Consider the following 17,583-nt stretch of genomic DNA (forward strand, 5'->3'; position numbering starts at 1 on the left):
AGCAAAGATACTTTTTTGCATGACTGGAGGTCTTCAGGGGCGTCAGTCAGTAAAACTGCACTGAGAGCAGTCCAGCATGCTGCCCATGGCAATTGGTTCAGGACACTTTGGTTAGAAGCGGCAAATGTTCCCAAACGGCGCTCACTTCAGAGATACGTTGATGCTGGAGTGACCGCTCTTTTAGTAGAGCATTCAGACCACAGCCAAAATGGGGGAAAGGGGGGTCTTCTCTGCTAGAGAGGACGTAACATATAGACAAATGAAAATGAAGAGACAGTTTCTCTCCTCAAGAGCATAGAGGTTTGCAGAGTGGAGCTGGCTGGGCATGTTTTGCTGGAATGCTGTTTTTTTGTTTTTTTTTTTAATTGAAATGTTTAGTGGATGCATTTCAATCTCATGATGTCCCAGCGGAAGCCAAGTAACACTTGCTCTGAGACGTGCCAGCCAGGGATGCCTCTGCATCTTGGCTACCTGACTCTGGCAGGCCACTGGGGAGCATGGTCTGTGAGATATGCAGCTCTAAGGCCTGGCTGATTGTCAGAGAAGCGAAGATCTTGGCATGTCACATCTCAGGTCCTGGGTTCCTCATTCTTGCTTTGAGTTGGAAGGCTGCTCCAGAGTGGCTGTTTCAGAGCCTTAAAATCCCTCTTGGCCAGACGTTGAGGCTGAAGAGCTTCAACTGGGCCACAAGCCTTCCACCAGAGAGCCCATCAGACAGTACGGGGGAGCCTGGGGTTGGTGACTCCTAAAGGATCCTTTTTGGTCAATGCAGAGGGGCTGGTATTTCTTGGGGCACGTCAATAGTCAGTATCTTGCTGTTGGTTAGTAGGAGCTTGGATGATTAAACATGTGAATGATGAAATTTTGCAAGGTGAATCCTAACCAAATTCAAGGTTGCACAGCGGAAGAGGGCAGAGCTATACGGAGATTGGATCCCTGGATTCCCAGCTCTTCAGTCATTTCCTTGGTGTCATTGTTTTCTGAGGGCATGTTAAACAGTGGTTGATTTGGGGCTTTGAAATGAAGAAATGGGAGCCTTTAGTGCTAAAGCTGGTCTTACCTGGGCTTCAGTAGCTGCAAATCCTCCTTACTTCCTGTTGTTTCTGTACAGCTGCTTAGGAAAGAACTGATTTTTTCCCGACAACTGAATATTAAAGTGTTTTTCTGAATTATCGATCAAGTCACATAATTCATTAATAAGCATCTTGACTGCTGCCGATGTCAGAAGTTAGCTATATAAAGTATCAAAAAACTATGTGAGGGTAAATGTGCACTTGTGTGATCAATGTTAGTCTTAGAAATATATTGTATTCTACAAGAAAAAGCACCCACATTTAAGTAGCCAGATCAAATACAGCAGAGTACAAAACCTCAGCAGAAGGTTGACTGAGCAAGAGAAGGCTCCAGAAGCCGATGTTGAATAGATGCAACTCTCCCATGTGAGCAGAATCAGCCAGGGTGAATTTGTCATGAAGGTAAAATATTTTAGCTGTGACCCTTTACTGTCTGGAGTTACTACTGTGTAATATTTTAGAGTTTGTACTATTCTGCTGATAACCCAGAGAAGGGTGGGTATTTTTTGCTCCCGCTGTGCAACTCACTGAAGCTCTTATTGAACAGTTTTCTAACTTTCCCTAAAACTGTTTCTTAGCAGTGGCCAGCAGAGAAAATGGACAAGATTCTCCTCTTGGGTTCTGTTCCCCAGAGGCACATGCTGAGGAGTGCAAAATATGGCCATTTGGGATCTCCTTGAATAAAAGGGAACTGAAGTACAAGAACTCAAGACCAACATCTCCCACCCTTTCTTTTCCCCTGAAGTAAAATGTTTGGGAAGGAAGAAGTAAGGTCTTGATGTCTTGAAGAATTTCTAAGTACAGGCATGCAGCAGGCTGTTATAACCTAAAGCTACTTCAGCTTACATCAAGGCCTGTCTGCCCAGCCGGCGTGTCCTTAACAGTGCCGTGAAGATCTGCGCTGTTTTTTCCATTGAGCATGTGTCAGTGGAGAACAGAATATGACCTGATACAATGAGGCCTTCTTTCCAGAACTGGGAATTTGTTTCAGATTAGACCAAATATACATTTATCAAGCCTTATCTCTCCCTGGTGGAGTTGAAAGTTTTGTCAGTGGAGAGGCATCAGGCGTGAATGTAGCCCCCTCCATCTCTTTAGTGTCTGAGAGCGCTGCAGTACGTTCCCCCCAAAATGCACAGCATTCCTCTAGAAGAAACCAAACTCCGGCCCAACTCAGATTTCAACACACCACCTCTGAAATCCTGCTGTAGACCCATCCTGAGTCATGCCATAATTAAGCTTAAGCTTAATCATAAGGAACTCTTGAGTTATTACAAGTCTCTCTTTCTCCCCCTCCCCCTTTTCTTTTCCCCAGTAAGCGGAGGAGATCGGCTAATGTGGGCAAGGACAGCCACTCATCACCTGGGAGTGCTGAGGTTCCTAAAAGCAAGAACACTTTGCTGGGTAGGTTATTCAGTGGTGCAAGCAAGAGGCTGATCTTTTGAAGCACTCTGGACAGAGCTGCAATTCTCAGAGCACTTCTGAAATGATTTGTGTATTCTTTACTGGCACGTGACCATGGCGTTAGTGTAAATTCTTGGGAATGATTACAAGTAATTGTCTGTAGAAAAGGCTTGGAATTTGGCCAAGAAACCAGGATTAAATTGCTGTGCTTCACAGGGGCAGTGTGAGATCACAGACTGGACATTAATTGAAGACCTGACTATTTATGGAATATTGCCCTTTTATTGCCCACAAATTGTCTGTAAACAGCTTACGATTTTTTCAAATGTATTTCTTATTCACAATTATCCAGCAAATACGTCGTCTTCTGTGCCACAGCGAATATTTGTTGTCGGTGGTGTTCTCCTCTGATGTGTTTCTCTTTCCTGAAGGAACTTTCAGACTTAAATTTCAGGAAAATCATTACAGTTATTATTTATTAATGGTAATGGCTAGTACTATCTGCAAGCCCTCATGATGGATAGTCATTTCTCCAGGGAGCTCACAATCAAATGAAGGATTACAGATTTGCATTCTGTGACTGTTCTGCCCCAGCCATTCACTGTTTCAATTAGCATTCCTGCCAGTGCAGTCACTCTTCGGTGTTTGGGCAGAGAAAGACAGCACATGAAAGGACTCAAAGCAGAGGAATGAAAAAAGTAATCAGTGAACAACTTTTGCAGAATGACTTTTTTGCTCATTTTCATGGACATGGATGGTCAGGAAGGAACTCAGAACTATGCATCTTATTTAAAAAAAAAAAAAAGTCATAGCCTCAGTTGGCGCAAACTGTCATAGCTCCTTTGGATTCAGTGAGCTGGGTTGTTATAAGAGTGTGTCTCAGTGCAAATGTTGGCTTTGGTGTGTGTCAGCTGGGGACCTGGCAGTGTTGCCTCTGTACATAGCAGGCAGCAGCGCTCCAAGTCTGTGTTGGAGCCGTTTCTGAATAACGGGTACCAGCCAACGGTTCCAAGGATGCCTAGAGAGCTCTCCCTTGCAGGGTTATTGACTCGAGCTGATGTGGGCTTCCTTGCAAGACTGCCAATGTCTCTCCCTGCACGGAGGAGCTGCAGGACTGGAGAAATTAATGTTTACCTGCAAGCAAATAGTTAAATGCACTTATTTTAAAAAGTTACAGAAGGAAATAGTGTAATCCAGGATGTGATTACATGAGAAGAAAACCTTAAGTACGTAATCACGGGATGTTGTTGGCTGTACCTTTGGAGACAGGTTAACGATGGCATACCCAAAGCTGTAGTCAGTTAGCTATCCTGTGTACTGGTATTATGCAGCAAAGAGGTTAAAAGACATTAAGTAAAACCTAGTGTTTCAAACTGTTATTATTGCAGCATTTGGGGATTTGGTATCTCATGGAGAAAGCACCCTTTGGAATATTTCATTGCCAACCAACTCGACTTCCAGCATCAACGTGTTCAACAGAACGCTCAGTTTTGGAAAGGTAATGTCTGAATTTGCATAAGAGTTATATCGGAGCATTTATGTATCGTCACGTTTAAAGCGTTAAAAAGCCCAGAGTACCAACATACAGCTTTTATGGCATTAGGATCTCCCCTCTTATTTGCCTGTGCTTTATTTTGGGCAGAGGAAGACCATTATTGTAGGTGGGCTTTTAAGCGTCATGATAGATTTGTTATTCTCTAAGCAGGAACCAAATATTTAATGGACACCTCTATGCTAGGAACATTGTCTGCCACTAATGGGTAGATTAACAGATCTCTGAAATGTGCTTCTGTGTTCATATTAATGCCTCCAAACAGTTTTATGCACGTTTCTCTTTATACATGAAGCATTTCAGAGATTTCAGTGACATTGTTTACCTCTTAAAATTCTGTAAGTGAATAGGTACTTGTAGGGGTGGTGCTTTTCAGATGTCACTACTGTCCCTTAAAAATGTCTCATCACTGTCCATATAAGATAGAGTGTTGCTTTAAAGCTGTTGTCTAACATTATGTCTTACTTTTAGAGTCAGACACAGTACTCAACTGCAGCAAATCTCAAAGTCATTCTGTGTGAGATCTTGTCACGCTATACAGCACGTCCTGGTCTCACTGAGGGGAAGATGGCAGCCAGCATCCACAGGACTTTCTGCTTTACTGACTTGTCTCTTTTAGAGTCATTTACCCAAGAGTTCAAAAATCAGCTCTCTCAGGTGAGTGTCTGGCATCTTTCCTAACATCTGCAGATATTAGCTGTGATAGTTCCCACACCTTATTGCAGACTTTTGGAGGTAGAACGTGACACCGCTAGGAATAGCTCGTTTCTACACCATAGTGCTTGTGGTGCAGGATGAGGCTGAGCTAATTCTCATGAATGGGATTAGCCCAAACACCTTAGAGTTGAGCAAACAGCTCTCGAGGAAAGTCAAGGACAGCAAGACATCAGCTAGTGTCCATTGAGAGTTCCTCACCATGCCTAGATTTTGTTTCTCTCCTTTATTTGCCTTCCTGCAGTGACAGGTAGGTAGAACAGTGTGAGAACATGGCATAAATAAGAATATGTAAAGCTAGGAGAGGCAATAAATTTCTTCCCGTATTACATCAGCCATATATAACTTGATCCAATAACTCCTGCATCTGAGCCAGCAGCTCACGACTGAAGCAATACTTATCTTTGGGAAAGCTATATAATTAAAGCAATGGATCCTTTAAAAGTAAGTAACGCCTCCTTTCTTGTCAGGATGAGGACTGGTACTCATTGTTCTTATATTCACAGTCTTTAAACTACTTGGGATGTTCAGAATCCTAGGGCTTGTGTATACAAAGAGTTTATTTTACAGTCATCTCCCATGTGAAGGTAAAGCACCATTGCTCATCCATTATTGTCTGCCTCTGAAGTCCTTTGAACCTGTTGTTTGTCAGATTGTGTACAATTGCACTGCGGGCTGAAAAACCTGGAAAGACTCACTGGCAACAAGGGCTCTTATGTTTAAATAATTTATTGCATTGTTCTTTTTTAAGGTGCGACTCAACCCACGATACCAGGCAGTGTTTGTCAATGAAATGGTCTCGTTTCTGTTGCTCATCTCTCAAGTGCAGAATGACACCTCTTTGTGGCATCTCCTTTTGCTGGCTCCAGATGTTTTTCAGGGCAGCATGCAGTTGCAAGACATATTTGATTACCTTCAGAATGCAAGCAGGTAAGAAGGCAGAAAATGCCAGGAGGGGCACTGAAAGCCTGGTGAGTTTGCCTGTTGAACACTGAAGACAGGTCACCTCTCATCAGCAGAAAGAGCGTTTGCTTCACGGCATGACTTGTTTTTGTCGGGTAGTATGGCTCCGTGCTAATGTATGTCCGAAGGTCTCTACAATGAGCAGTGTTTTGTCTTTCAGTGACTCTTTCATCACTTTTAAAAAGGGATTTTGGCTGTCAACCTCTAGTTGTCTTCAAGGCTGCTTTGAGGCACTGTCATGCGTATGTGCAGACTGAGAGGCTGGTGGGCAACAGCCCTTGTCTTTGATTGAAGAAAAGGCCTCCTTGCTGGATAGTTGTTCTGCCAAAAGACAGCAGCTGGCTACTTCTTTCCAGAAAACCTTAGAGCCAAATTCAAGTTACTTTGAACAACTCAAGCATTTGTAGGGGAGCCAGAAATTCACTTTAAAAGAAAGTGGTTACCTGGTTTACAGCTGTTTTGTCCTTCTAAATTCATCCCAAGAAAGCAGAGAAGAGAGGGACTCTGGCTCTTAGCATATGAATATGTGTGGCTTTGAATGTATGTGGCTAAGGAGAAGAAAATACCAGTTATGTTCTTGTTCAATGATTATATGAAAAAATGCCTGAGCTCTGTAAACTGTATTATTTAACTGCGCTGAAATATTTGATGCTGTCTGCAGCTAGGACAATGAAAACTCTTCTAGAGGGGCTTAGCCCTGAACTCCCTTTCTTAGTCTATAGTTGGGTTAAAGTCTCACTGTTCTCTAAAAGACTTGAGTTACGTAGCAGATTGGGTGAATCTGCCCTGAATCATCTTTTGACTCTGTGATTGAAACTGCTGGAAATTATTCTGGATAGTCCACTTGTTACAACACATGGAGGAAACCAGGCTCAGCTGAGGGGTTTTTTGGGTTTTTTTTTTACACTTTTTTTGGATAAAAGAAGGGCTTAACATGCCCTGGACAGTTGGACAAAGATGCAAGAAGCGGTTGTAGAAACTTTGCCGCTCTGATTACAGCTAGGCTTGGAGGGACTTACCTTTCGTCACTGGCATGTTGCAAAGGCACTTTAAAACTCATACCATTAGTATCTAGGTAATTTGCCATCCTGCACTGAGAAAAGTATTTGTGAGACCTGAGGTTCTTATCCTTAAAGCCGTAAGTATCAGTGTGGCAAGAATTTTAATTTTATTCAGAGATGTTTTGTCCTTTCCACCATTTCAGTCACAGGTTTATTGCATTTGTCCACATTTACTGGCTTGCAGAATCGAGCCTGAAGAACCACGCTGTTTGAGTGCCCATGAAGAATTAATATTTGCTCTGCTGCTCTGCTTTACTCTTCAGCTGGGCAAGTTACAATAGGCACAACAAATAGCCACAGAGAATTTCATCACCAGAATGATGAACTGCAGTGCTTTTTTGCCTAGCATGTGGCAGTGTAAACGCATGAGTAAACAGTTACTGCAAAGAGATTGGACAAATAGTATTTTTGATAATGCTTACAAAATTACGTCTTAGCTAGCTTGGCCGTTTCTTCTACACAGACGGTACTGACCTCTTAAAGAAATACTGCAGAGGGAATTTTTTGTAGTAAAAAAATGAAGATGCGGAAGAAAAGAACTTTTGCTCATTGTGACATCCATATTAACCACATGATAAGTGGCAACACCGTGGTGCAATAGTGATTTCAGAGGCGTGACTTCTACAGAAAGTTTAGGAACAAATTTTATTACTCATGCAAGCCTGATTTACAGACAGAATTCACAAATGCTGTTGTTAGTTGCCTGAGAATAATTTTCCTGATAAGCTTGTCAGCTGGACTACTTCTCTAAAGCACGTATCTGCAAAAGTCCTAGAGAGACTGAAATAGAAGGGCAACAGCAACGCTTGTTCCCATGTTTGCTGCCTTCTAGTCTGTATAATTTGCATCCACTTCTGGCAAGCCTGTGCCTCCCTCCTCTTTACTTGTGCCATTGCTTAGCTAAACGTGTATGGTTTGTAACGGCAGCTTCTTCCCCCTCGGAGACTCTTGCTGTCAAGCACCTCTGCAGAATGAAAGTGGTGAGCACCGAGTCCACAAAACCTGCATGGAGACATTATATTAAATGTGGAGAAAAGAGATCCCTAGTGCTCCGTTCTCACTGGTGGTCTGTTCCCACAAATCACTATGTGTTTATTCATGCTGCTGAAATCAGCTGAGCTGGGTGCTTTGTGTATCACCTGCAGAACTTCAGGCAGGCGAGAGACTGTGCATTTCACGGTGACCCTATATCTACAGTGCAGAGCTACTCTTTATTTAGGAGAAGCAAAAGGGACCAATAATCGTTGTGAAGTTTTCAATAACCTGCATATACTGAACAGACATTCTTCTAAATGACTTCCTCTGTGATACAGTACGCCAGATAATCAGCTTGTTCTTTTCTAAGATTGAAAAACATCCCTTGCCTCCCTGTCAGCCTGGTTATTACGTGACAAAAAAGGAGAGAAGGAGAATCTGAAATGGTAACGGTTATTTGTGATTGCTTCTTCCATCCACAGATCTTGTCTCCTAGGGATCCCTGCCCTCCCTGGAGCCTTGTCTTCTCTGCTGCTTGGTTTCTTTTAGGAGGAGATTCGGCCCCAGCAGTGAATCACGAGGATGGCACATCACTCGACTGTTTTCTAAGCCCCGTTGTGAGGTTTTAAGTGGCGCACGAGTTTTGCATGAACCTTTGAGTAACTACGTTACATGAGTACAGCATGTACATTTCTGCCAATATTACCACCATGGCTTTCCTTCAGAGCTCTTTGTATTTGTGTTTGTGCACGATCAAACAAATAATTAAGAGTAGGGGTAATGTCTTGTCTGTCAGACATTTTAAGAATGATAGGCTGTACTCCAGCTGTTTCCAATTTGAACACTTGTTTTATTTCTTCTCATAAACCAGAGCCACAATTTATTTTCATCACTGTTTTTTTCCCCTTTAGTGTTGTGTTGGCAGCTCAAAATGTCTCTGCATCATTTGTGACTGAAGATAGATTCAGAACTGTTCAAAACGGGGTTACAGATTCTCTGTTTTCCCTGAACTGCTCCAAGCAAGGTAAGATTCCTCCACATAGTCATATCTGTTTTGCAAAACCTGTGGGGCTGAGGACAAGCAAACTGCAAACTAATAAGTAACCATACTGATTGCATACTGTGCAGGGCTGTATGTAATTTTCCTTTAAAATTTTAACAGACGTGAATAAAACACGTCATTTCAAATGGAGAAATAAAAAAGCATGGTTTTGTCACTACACAATGAGTTAATGTGAGTTGCAGTCTCAGTGGAAATGGGGAGTGATAATTTTTATCTTCAGATTTTTTGTAAAAATCAGCCTCCAGTTGTGAGTTCTGTCAAATTCACCTGGCTGCCTCACAAGTAGGGGGCTGAGGCTGCACAACAGGTTGCATATATCAAGATTAGCTATTCTGTTAAATCCCTGTCAGTCTACAGCAAAGGCATGACCCTAGACATCCACCTCTACTGCAAAAGTACAGCGTGTAAAGACAGTACGGGACAGATTGGTAAATGCCATCCGTTCTCTACTTGTAGTTCAGTAGAGGTTGTGGAGGCTGGTGTTGATAAGAAGGAAGCAGATGGATACAGTGTAAGGAGGGAGAACGTGCAGATGTGGCTAGTGAGAGGACTGGACATGTGCGGATATCAAGATGAGTGTAAAAAGCTGTAGGAGAGGGATGGTGGACGATGCTGCAAAGCCCAGGTGCAGGTGGTAAGAAAGCAGACCTATGAAGGGAAAGAAACACAAATTGCATAACACATTAGATCAGTTTGTGCTGTGTTACTGATAGCAAGGTGACCCTAAAGCAGAAGAAGACCTCCGTTAGCACCCGGATTGTAGAGACACTGAGCTGTTCCTGGGATGCAAAATCATTTCTACAGCAACAAGTAGCATCCTGACTTCCTACTGAAGGCCATGGAGAGTTACACTCCAAAGGAGCAGTCAAGTTTCTAACCGTGGCCTTCTGTCCCGTCGTAGGAGCCTAACTTCAGACATGCATGTTTTCATTGACAGTTTTGCCATGTCGTTTCTTTTTGGTTTCCCAACTGATACTCCTATCTTCTTTATATATTTCTTATAGATAAGGGAAAAAGTTTGGTGACCAGCGATATTTGCAATCTCTTTGTTAACTGGAACGACAACCAGACTTTAGTATCTGACTTGGAGGAAGTTCTGAGGTAAGACACTGCCTGAAGGGATACTAATAAGAGTATAATTCAGCTCTATGATCTTTGCTCTAAATCACTTGCGCTGATTTCGTATTTTCTAAAATGCTTTTTTTTCCCCAGAAAATTAAAGTTACCAGAGATCGGTGGAAAAGACTCCAAGAGGTCCATTAATTCATATGATTTAGAAGCCATACAAAAGTCTCTGTATCATTTAAAAGGCTTTGAGAAAAAAATGAATAGAAGTGAATTAAAAAGCTTAAATCTATTCAGAAATTTCAAGAATGAAACATTACAGAAATTGTATGCAATTCTTGAACTGGGAATGTATCCACATCGTGATTATAAATTAAAGGAACCATATAATAAGGAAATAATTGATGAAATCTATAACTTCACGTCGCTACAATTGCAGAATGACTTTAATGGGACTTCCATTTTCAGTACAGTGACCCAGTGGAACGAAATTCAGACAGCTTTAAAATTAGCTGCAGTGATTTGGAATCCAGATTTGTTAAATAATTCTAATTTTAACACAGAGCAAACTAAGGATATTCTCAAAATGTTACTCTCCGCTAACATGCCACCATTTCTGGGAGACTTAAGAGCCCATTTAGATGAAATACGAGAAATACCATCTTTGTTTTCTGACTATTTGCTTAAACCTGTGTCCTACAAAAACTTTCCAGACCAGCTCCTAGCTCTCCAGAAAATATTTTTTATAATGACAAATACAAACATAGGTTATCAGTACCTACTGATGCCTGTGTTTGAACTGATGCAGAAAGTACAAAGCTCCGTGGGTGAAGCCCGGTGGGACGAGCTGAATATCTACTGGCGCGTTGGGGAAAAGCTGAGATCAATGAAGTGGAATATCACAGGCATCATAGCTTATGGGCAATTTTTAGATGTATTAAACGGCCATTTACATAAAGTGAATAGTAATTCAAATAGTTTCTTCAGTGAACAAATGGATCAACTGTCAGAATTTGTAACAGCTGTTTTTAAAGAGTTTGATGGAGAAAACTCTGAAGTAGCCAATATCTCACTGGTCACTCAAGCCATACAGAAGACCTTGTATGTATTAAAAGACTTACAGCTGCGTTATAATGTCAGTAAATTAAAATCTATAGATCTGTTCTTTAATTTTGACAATCAAACCTTTGAGAGCTTATCTGAACTACTGAGGATAGGGATGAAAATCCTTCATTATACAGCTGCAAGTGAAACTTCCAGTGAAGGAAAATTTAACCCTGTCTATAATTTAACACATCTTCTACTGGAGGAGTTCCGTGAGTCTTCCTTACGGCACAATACTTCATTAGAGGCAAAAATTGGGGACTTTCTGCATTTAGCCTTGAGCCCTTTCCTCAGGGATAGCGACAGCGATCACGAGACGCCCCAGAACTGCTCTGCTCGAGACATTCTCCACATAACACTTCAGATGCTGTTTGAAAATGCCACCCTGAGTGAGTCCTTAGCCAGGAGCCCCTGCGAGCCCCTCTTTGCTTCCATGGATGTGGAGAACGGAACAATGCCCAATGAAACCTTTACAAAAATGTTTCAACTTGCCATAATGAACCTGAAGCTGTCTCCGGAGTTTGATATTGCCTACAAGAACAGCAGCGAACGCTTTGCCAAGGAGCTGTCATGCATCATCCAGTCTTTGCAGTTTTCTCTGAGTCTCCTGTCGAAATTAAACCTTGTCTCTGAGCTCCATAACTCCTGGATACAGGAGAAGACAAAAGCTCTGGCTGCCCTCACGGAGGGGCTGCTGCCGAGCGGTGCATCCTGCCCCTTTCCGGTCATGCAGGATGCGGGTGGTGCGCTCCCGTTTCGGCTTTTGAACAGCCTCGCTCCTTTCACGCTAAACAAAACAGGTTTGGACTCCCTAAATTTCTCTGGCAGCCCTGCAGACTGGCGTAGGCTGCCTCTGTTTTCCCATCTGTTACCGACTTTTTCCATTTGGAACAGTAGTATATATGAACTGCTACAGATGGATGGAAGTGCTTCCAACCAGTCTGAATGGGGACATTTCGCACGGCTGTGGAACGCCACTGGCAATGTGTTGACCACCAAGTGGAACTTGACAGAAGTGGATGAATATGTGAAACTCCTGGAAATTATGAATAAAGCTCTAATTCTTGTGGACATTGGGGTAGCTCCCAGAAAAACAGAAGTATATCAGATCCTTCGTAACACTAGTGAAGGAATGAAGTTGTCAGATCTGAAGGATTTGTATAGTTCGTTAATACCCTTTTTCAATTTAACTTCTGCTGCAAACAACACAGTGGACTTAGAAAGAATATTTCAAGAAATTGCCCCGCTCTATAAGGTTGCTGGTGAAAGATTATTCTATCCTAATCCCTACGGGAAAGAAAGTCAAGATGTTCTAAGTATGGCTGCAGTGATTTGGAATCAGATCATTTTAAATAAGACTCATTTTAATACAGAGAAAGCATGGGAGGTTATCAAAATGATAGCGCTTCATGCTGTCCTGCTTGAAGACATGGAAAATTATCTCAGCACAAAGGAAGAAGTGTCATCATTATTTTCTGATTTCTTGGTGACCCCCATAACTTCTGAAAACTTTGCAGAAAAGCTCATGGCCCTTGAGCAGCTTCTTGCTGCCGTGGCAAAGGTGAACACCAGTGATCATTATCTGCTGATCTCTTCTTTGTCTAAATTAATGCAGAGACTCCAGAGTTCTCCTCACAGAAGCCAGGGGAGTGAACTTCTTCATTTCTGGCAGATTGCTGAAATACTCCAGTCCGTAAACTGGGGCAGGATGGACAGTCTCACTTCCGAATCACTTCTAGACATTCTGCAAAATCAGTTTAAAACCATGAAAAATGATTCCAGTCTTCCTTTCCGTAAGGAGATGAAGCAGCTGATAAGCTTTTTGTCTGCCATATTTGAGGTGTATGGTGAAGAAGACTCTAGGGGAGCCAACATCTCCTTATATTCACAAGCCATACAGAGGAGTATATTCTTTCTCAAAGATTTACAGAAAAGTTATAACATCAGTGAGCTCGAAACTATCGATCTATTATTTAATTTTTATAGTAAATATACTCAGAGACTGTTTGAAATATGGAGAATAGGAATGAAAATCCTTCATGATACCAACTTAAACAAAACACTTGAAGGAAAAATGAACATTATCTATCATTTTTCACGTTGGTTAATGCAGAAGGAGTTCCGTGAGTCTTCCTTACGGCACAATACTTCATTAGAGGCAAAAATTGGGGACTTTCTGCATTTAGCCTTGAGCCCTTTCCTCAGGGATAGCGACAGCGATCACGAGACGCCCCAGAACTGCTCTGCTCGAGACATTCTCCACATAACACTTCAGATGCTGTTTGAAAATGCCACCCTGAGTGAGTCCTTAGCCAGGAGCCCCTGCGAGCCCCTCTTTGCTTCCATGGATGTGGAGAACGGAACAATGCCCAATGAAACCTTTACAAAAATGTTTCAACTTGCCATAATGAACCTGAAGCTGTCTCCGGAGTTTGATATTGCCTACAAGAACAGCAGCGAACACTTTGCCAAGGAGCTGTCGTGCATCATCCAGTCTTTGCAGTTTTCTCTGAGTCTCCTGTCGAAATTAAACCTTGTCTCTGAGCTCCATAACTCCTGGATACAGGAGAAGACAAAAGCTCTGGCTGCCCTCACGGAGGGGCTGCTGCCGAGCGGTGCATCCTGCCCCTTTCCGGTCATGCAGGATGCGGGTGGTGCGCTCCCGTTTCGGCTTTTGAACAGCCTCGCTCCTTTCACGCTAAACAAAACAGGTTTGGACTCCCTAAATTTCTCTGGCAGCCCTGCAGACTGGGATAACTTCTCCATGGTCTTTGGTGTCGCGCAGAATGAGCTCCATCTGAATGGCTTGTTGCAGACAGTCCAGAGTGCCTTCAAACTCACGGAACGGAGTTATTTCTCAGGCATCTGGGATGCGGTTGACGGTGTGCTAAACACCAAACGGAATCTAACAGAAGTGGCTGCCTATGTGAAGTTATTGGAAGCAATGGCAAACAATCCTGCCAGCAATGTGTCAGCTGTAGAAATCATAGAAGCCAGTCGCTCCATTCTCAAGAGGCTGGATTTCTCTGAGCTGCTAAATGAATTGAATATAGGTTCCAGCTCAGCTTCTCTCTCCAATAAAACTGATTTTGACAGTGTGATCAACGTTGTTGCTCATCACTTCATTGTTAGGGCGGAATCCCTGTTCAACAAGACCCTACCTTGGACTCAAAGTGACCAAATCCTTTCTCCAACCAGTCTGATCACACGGTGAGTTTGTTTTTTGGGTATCATAATGGCCATGTGGGTAGCGCTCACAGCTTACTTCAGCGGGGAGAATATTTTAGTTTCTTCCAGTGAAGCAACTTTCGCCTGAAATCTAACACCATAATATAGGACTCCAGGTCTGGCATGGGTTGAAGCAAAGGACAAGAAGTTTAGCTTTGGAGCCACAGAACAGAACGCACAGCTGAAAGTAAGACTTTCAAAAATGCTCTGTGTTGGTCTGTCTCAGTTCACAGTGGAAGCAGGGTCCTTTAGGAAGTTTGCCCACTGGAAGCAGGGTTACACCAATGGTAAACTCTTTGGAAACCCCTTCTTTGTGGTCCTTAGGTTTTTTCCTCAGTCTCCCCCAAGCAAGTGTTTCTAACTCTTATCTCTTGTCTAACGTGAACCTTTCAAGCCTGTTTTCTTATCCGTGTGGTTTGAAAGTGACCGACAGCTTGGGCAGCAACAGCAGAAGGAATTGATGACCTAGAATTGGGAGGGTACCCACTTAGGAAGTGTCATGAGACACTTGGCTTTATCTGGAAATTTTATTTACAACTGCCAAGGAGTAGCATCTATGCAGTTGACAGGTCAAACAGTAATATGCCTTGTGTCTGAAAGAAAAACTCATTTAAGCTCCATCTTATTTTTCAGATTTCTGTTTTTAGAATTTGAAAACACCATCTTACAGGTGACAGTGAATAAGAGCTACAGTCCTTACCTGATGTGTTTAATAAATGCCACTGAACTTGAAGACAGCAAACTGACAGGTAATCATGATTTCATTAATGTTGTGGGACCCAAGCTGGAGTGCGCCTGTCTTTTCAAAGTGTTTTATCTAATGCTGGGAAAGAAAGGTGCTATGCATTTTTAGCTGCTGGCAATTAAGTGGAGCTGTGAGGCCTCAGGAAGGCAAGCTCCTTTTGTTTGACTTATATCACATCATGGATATAAATTTTCCGTCCGACTATATCCAAAAAGCATGTGCACTCTTCGCTGTGCGATGATAGTTTGCTGACACTCAGATAAAGAATCCTTACAAATAGAAACCCATATTCCCTTCACAGCTTTATGTGCCCTTAAGATGGCAGTAGTTATTTTCAGAGTTAACGTATTTCACATAGCTATTCATTGCATATGCCTATTGTAAAACCTGAGAGGATTATCTGCTCACAGAGATACTGAGCGCTTCCAAAGGCTCAGGCATAGTCACAAGTCCTGTTTCCAGGGTGGGGTAGATTGCTTTATGGGAGCAGAGCACCTGCGCAGCCTGGATCAGAAGGTTACAATCCAGGTCTCCAAGTGTGATGTCTTAGCTCCAAAGCTTTGTGAATTTGGTGGAAAATAGGTATGCTCAGTAGGCCTCAGAGCAAAAGTGCAGACATTGTCATGTGTAAAGTTTCTGTAAGTCAGGTGTTTTTTGTCTGAAATAACTTTTCTTTTTTTTTCTTCCCGCAGAAAACTTCACACTGCTTTTAAAGCAAACTCATCTGAAGAAGGACCCTTTCATGCAAAATAATATTTCTGAGAAATATTCATCCATACCAGAGCTCCTGAAGCTAAAAGTGAGTCTGCTTAAAATGCTGACTTGAAGGACATCCCACAGTGATATATAAATGTGCAGTGGAGGTTTTGGAAAACAGCACATGGAAAACAGTGTTTTAGAAAAACAACTGATAGAAGGCAGAACTGAAAATCTGTTTTATGTCTGCTGCCTGTACTTAAAGGTTGCCATTAACCTGGGCTGAGAAACTTGTCTCCTATACCAGCCCCTACCCAGTGTGCACCCAGGTTTCAGAGAAGGTAGAGCTATTCCTGTCCTCCTAGCCTGTTTTATAGAATGGCTGCTATTTTCTGTCATATGTCCCAAAAGCATGAGCACTGCACAGGTTGCCAGTGACAGCATGTTCCTCATAAATCAGTACACCAGTAGTTTTAAAGTTCGGTAGGTTTAGACTTAGCAAAACACCTTGCAGAGCTGAAACTGATACTACCAGTTCCTAGCTGCCTCGGCTTCTTTTGAGAAATATGTAGGGAGGAGTTTTCAAGGGCACAAACAGCAGATAGATACCTCTGACCTGTTGAAAGTAGTGGAACTGGCAGTACCACTAAGTTAGTTACCACTGTGCCTACTGAGCTATACCAACTGCAGTGTGGCTGGAGTCTGGCTCCCCGCATGCTCCCTTAACACTAGAGGTCTCAAAATACCATAACAGTTTCTGAGTTTATCCACCTAAGCAGTACTGATTCATGGATTTGCTCATTAGGTTTGGATTTAGCAGTGCCTCGTTTTGATAAAATGCTTCTTACACCATGCCTGCACATGCAGTATACATATGTAGCACTATAGTATTCTACTTCTCTCATTCAGACCCTTTTTTCAAAAGGCATTGGTATGCCCCGCTGTTGCTGCTTAATATTTCCATAGCAATAATGCCATGAGTCTCGATGTGCCGTGTACTCATAGGCACAAAACAGAAGACCGTTCTTGCCATGAAAGACTGATAATCTAAGTAACAGTGACAGGCAATAGGGAAGCCCAGGGTATGAAGAGCAGGCAAAGGATTGCAATTTTACACAGCACATTGCCAGAGATGGAAGTCCTGACTTATAGCCAATTCCTTCTCATCTGTCCTAGTAGGGACGGCCATATGGTGTCCAAAAGGCTGAATCTGTCGCACAAGGTAGATTGGTTTGGTTTCTGGGAAGATTAATTGGTCAACAGGTGAGCCCAAACTGGATATCACTGTGTTTGTACATTGGACAGAGGAAATGGTATTGTAAGGCTTGCAAGGTTTGTTAGATCCTGTGCAAGGTTGTGTAGCCAGGTCTGCTACAAACTCATACAGGAATGGTTGTTGTGAACTGAGACCTTCCGAATGAACTAAATACATAAAAGCATTTAATCCTAAAGAAAAATGCAAAAGAACAGCTAGATTTTTTTAAAGCTTGCCTTTTATAATTCTGTCATCTAACTGGCGTCTGTTTATTTCTCTTCCCTTTCAAAATTTCATTTGAAGATATCTCACCTCTGGGATCTGACAAAACTTCTTTGTGACTACAAGAGTTTTAAGTCAATACAGCATATTTGCCATCTTCCTAATGTTAGCTTTGGAGAACTGTGTGAACAGAGACAATCTCCTGAGCAGCTCCTCCGCGTTATTGAGCTAAGCAATCAAGTTGTGACCAATGTACTGAATCGCAGAAGAATCTCCAAAGAGCTTCAAGATATTCTAATTGGGGATGCGACAAACATCCAGTTGCAAATGAAGTGGTGAGGCTCTCTTTCTGAGTTATGCTTCCTTAGTCCTCTGTTTATGAAATGATTGAATGGCTACTTGCCTTCTTTTTAATATTCCCCATTTTACTTCTTGTTTGTTGTTGTTGTTGTTGTTGTTTTAA

The 17,583-nt window shown here is 42.3% G+C and overlaps 1 protein-coding gene across 7 annotated transcripts in view; it reads left to right on the forward strand.

The window, feature by feature from the left end:
• ABCA12 (ATP binding cassette subfamily A member 12) overlaps positions 1–17,583 on the forward strand; it is a 119,542-nt gene that overhangs the window by 50,348 nt on the left and 51,611 nt on the right. For all 7 annotated transcript variants that reach the window (XM_068947850.1, XM_068947849.1, XM_068947851.1 and 4 more), the window contains 10 exons: positions 2,389–2,477; positions 3,866–3,975; positions 4,501–4,686; positions 5,495–5,673; positions 8,654–8,766; positions 9,810–9,906; positions 10,018–14,184; positions 14,836–14,951; positions 15,640–15,746; positions 17,202–17,455. In XM_068947850.1, coding sequence (XP_068803951.1) covers positions 2,389–2,477; positions 3,866–3,975; positions 4,501–4,686; positions 5,495–5,673; positions 8,654–8,766; positions 9,810–9,906; positions 10,018–14,184; positions 14,836–14,951; positions 15,640–15,746; positions 17,202–17,455 — 5,418 coding nt within the window. The remainder of the gene's footprint in view (positions 1–2,388; positions 2,478–3,865; positions 3,976–4,500; positions 4,687–5,494; positions 5,674–8,653; positions 8,767–9,809; positions 9,907–10,017; positions 14,185–14,835; positions 14,952–15,639; positions 15,747–17,201; positions 17,456–17,583) is intronic.

Source organism: Struthio camelus, chromosome 6 (genome assembly GCF_040807025.1).
Source record: "Struthio camelus isolate bStrCam1 chromosome 6, bStrCam1.hap1, whole genome shotgun sequence".
NCBI lineage: Eukaryota > Metazoa > Chordata > Aves > Struthioniformes > Struthionidae > Struthio > Struthio camelus.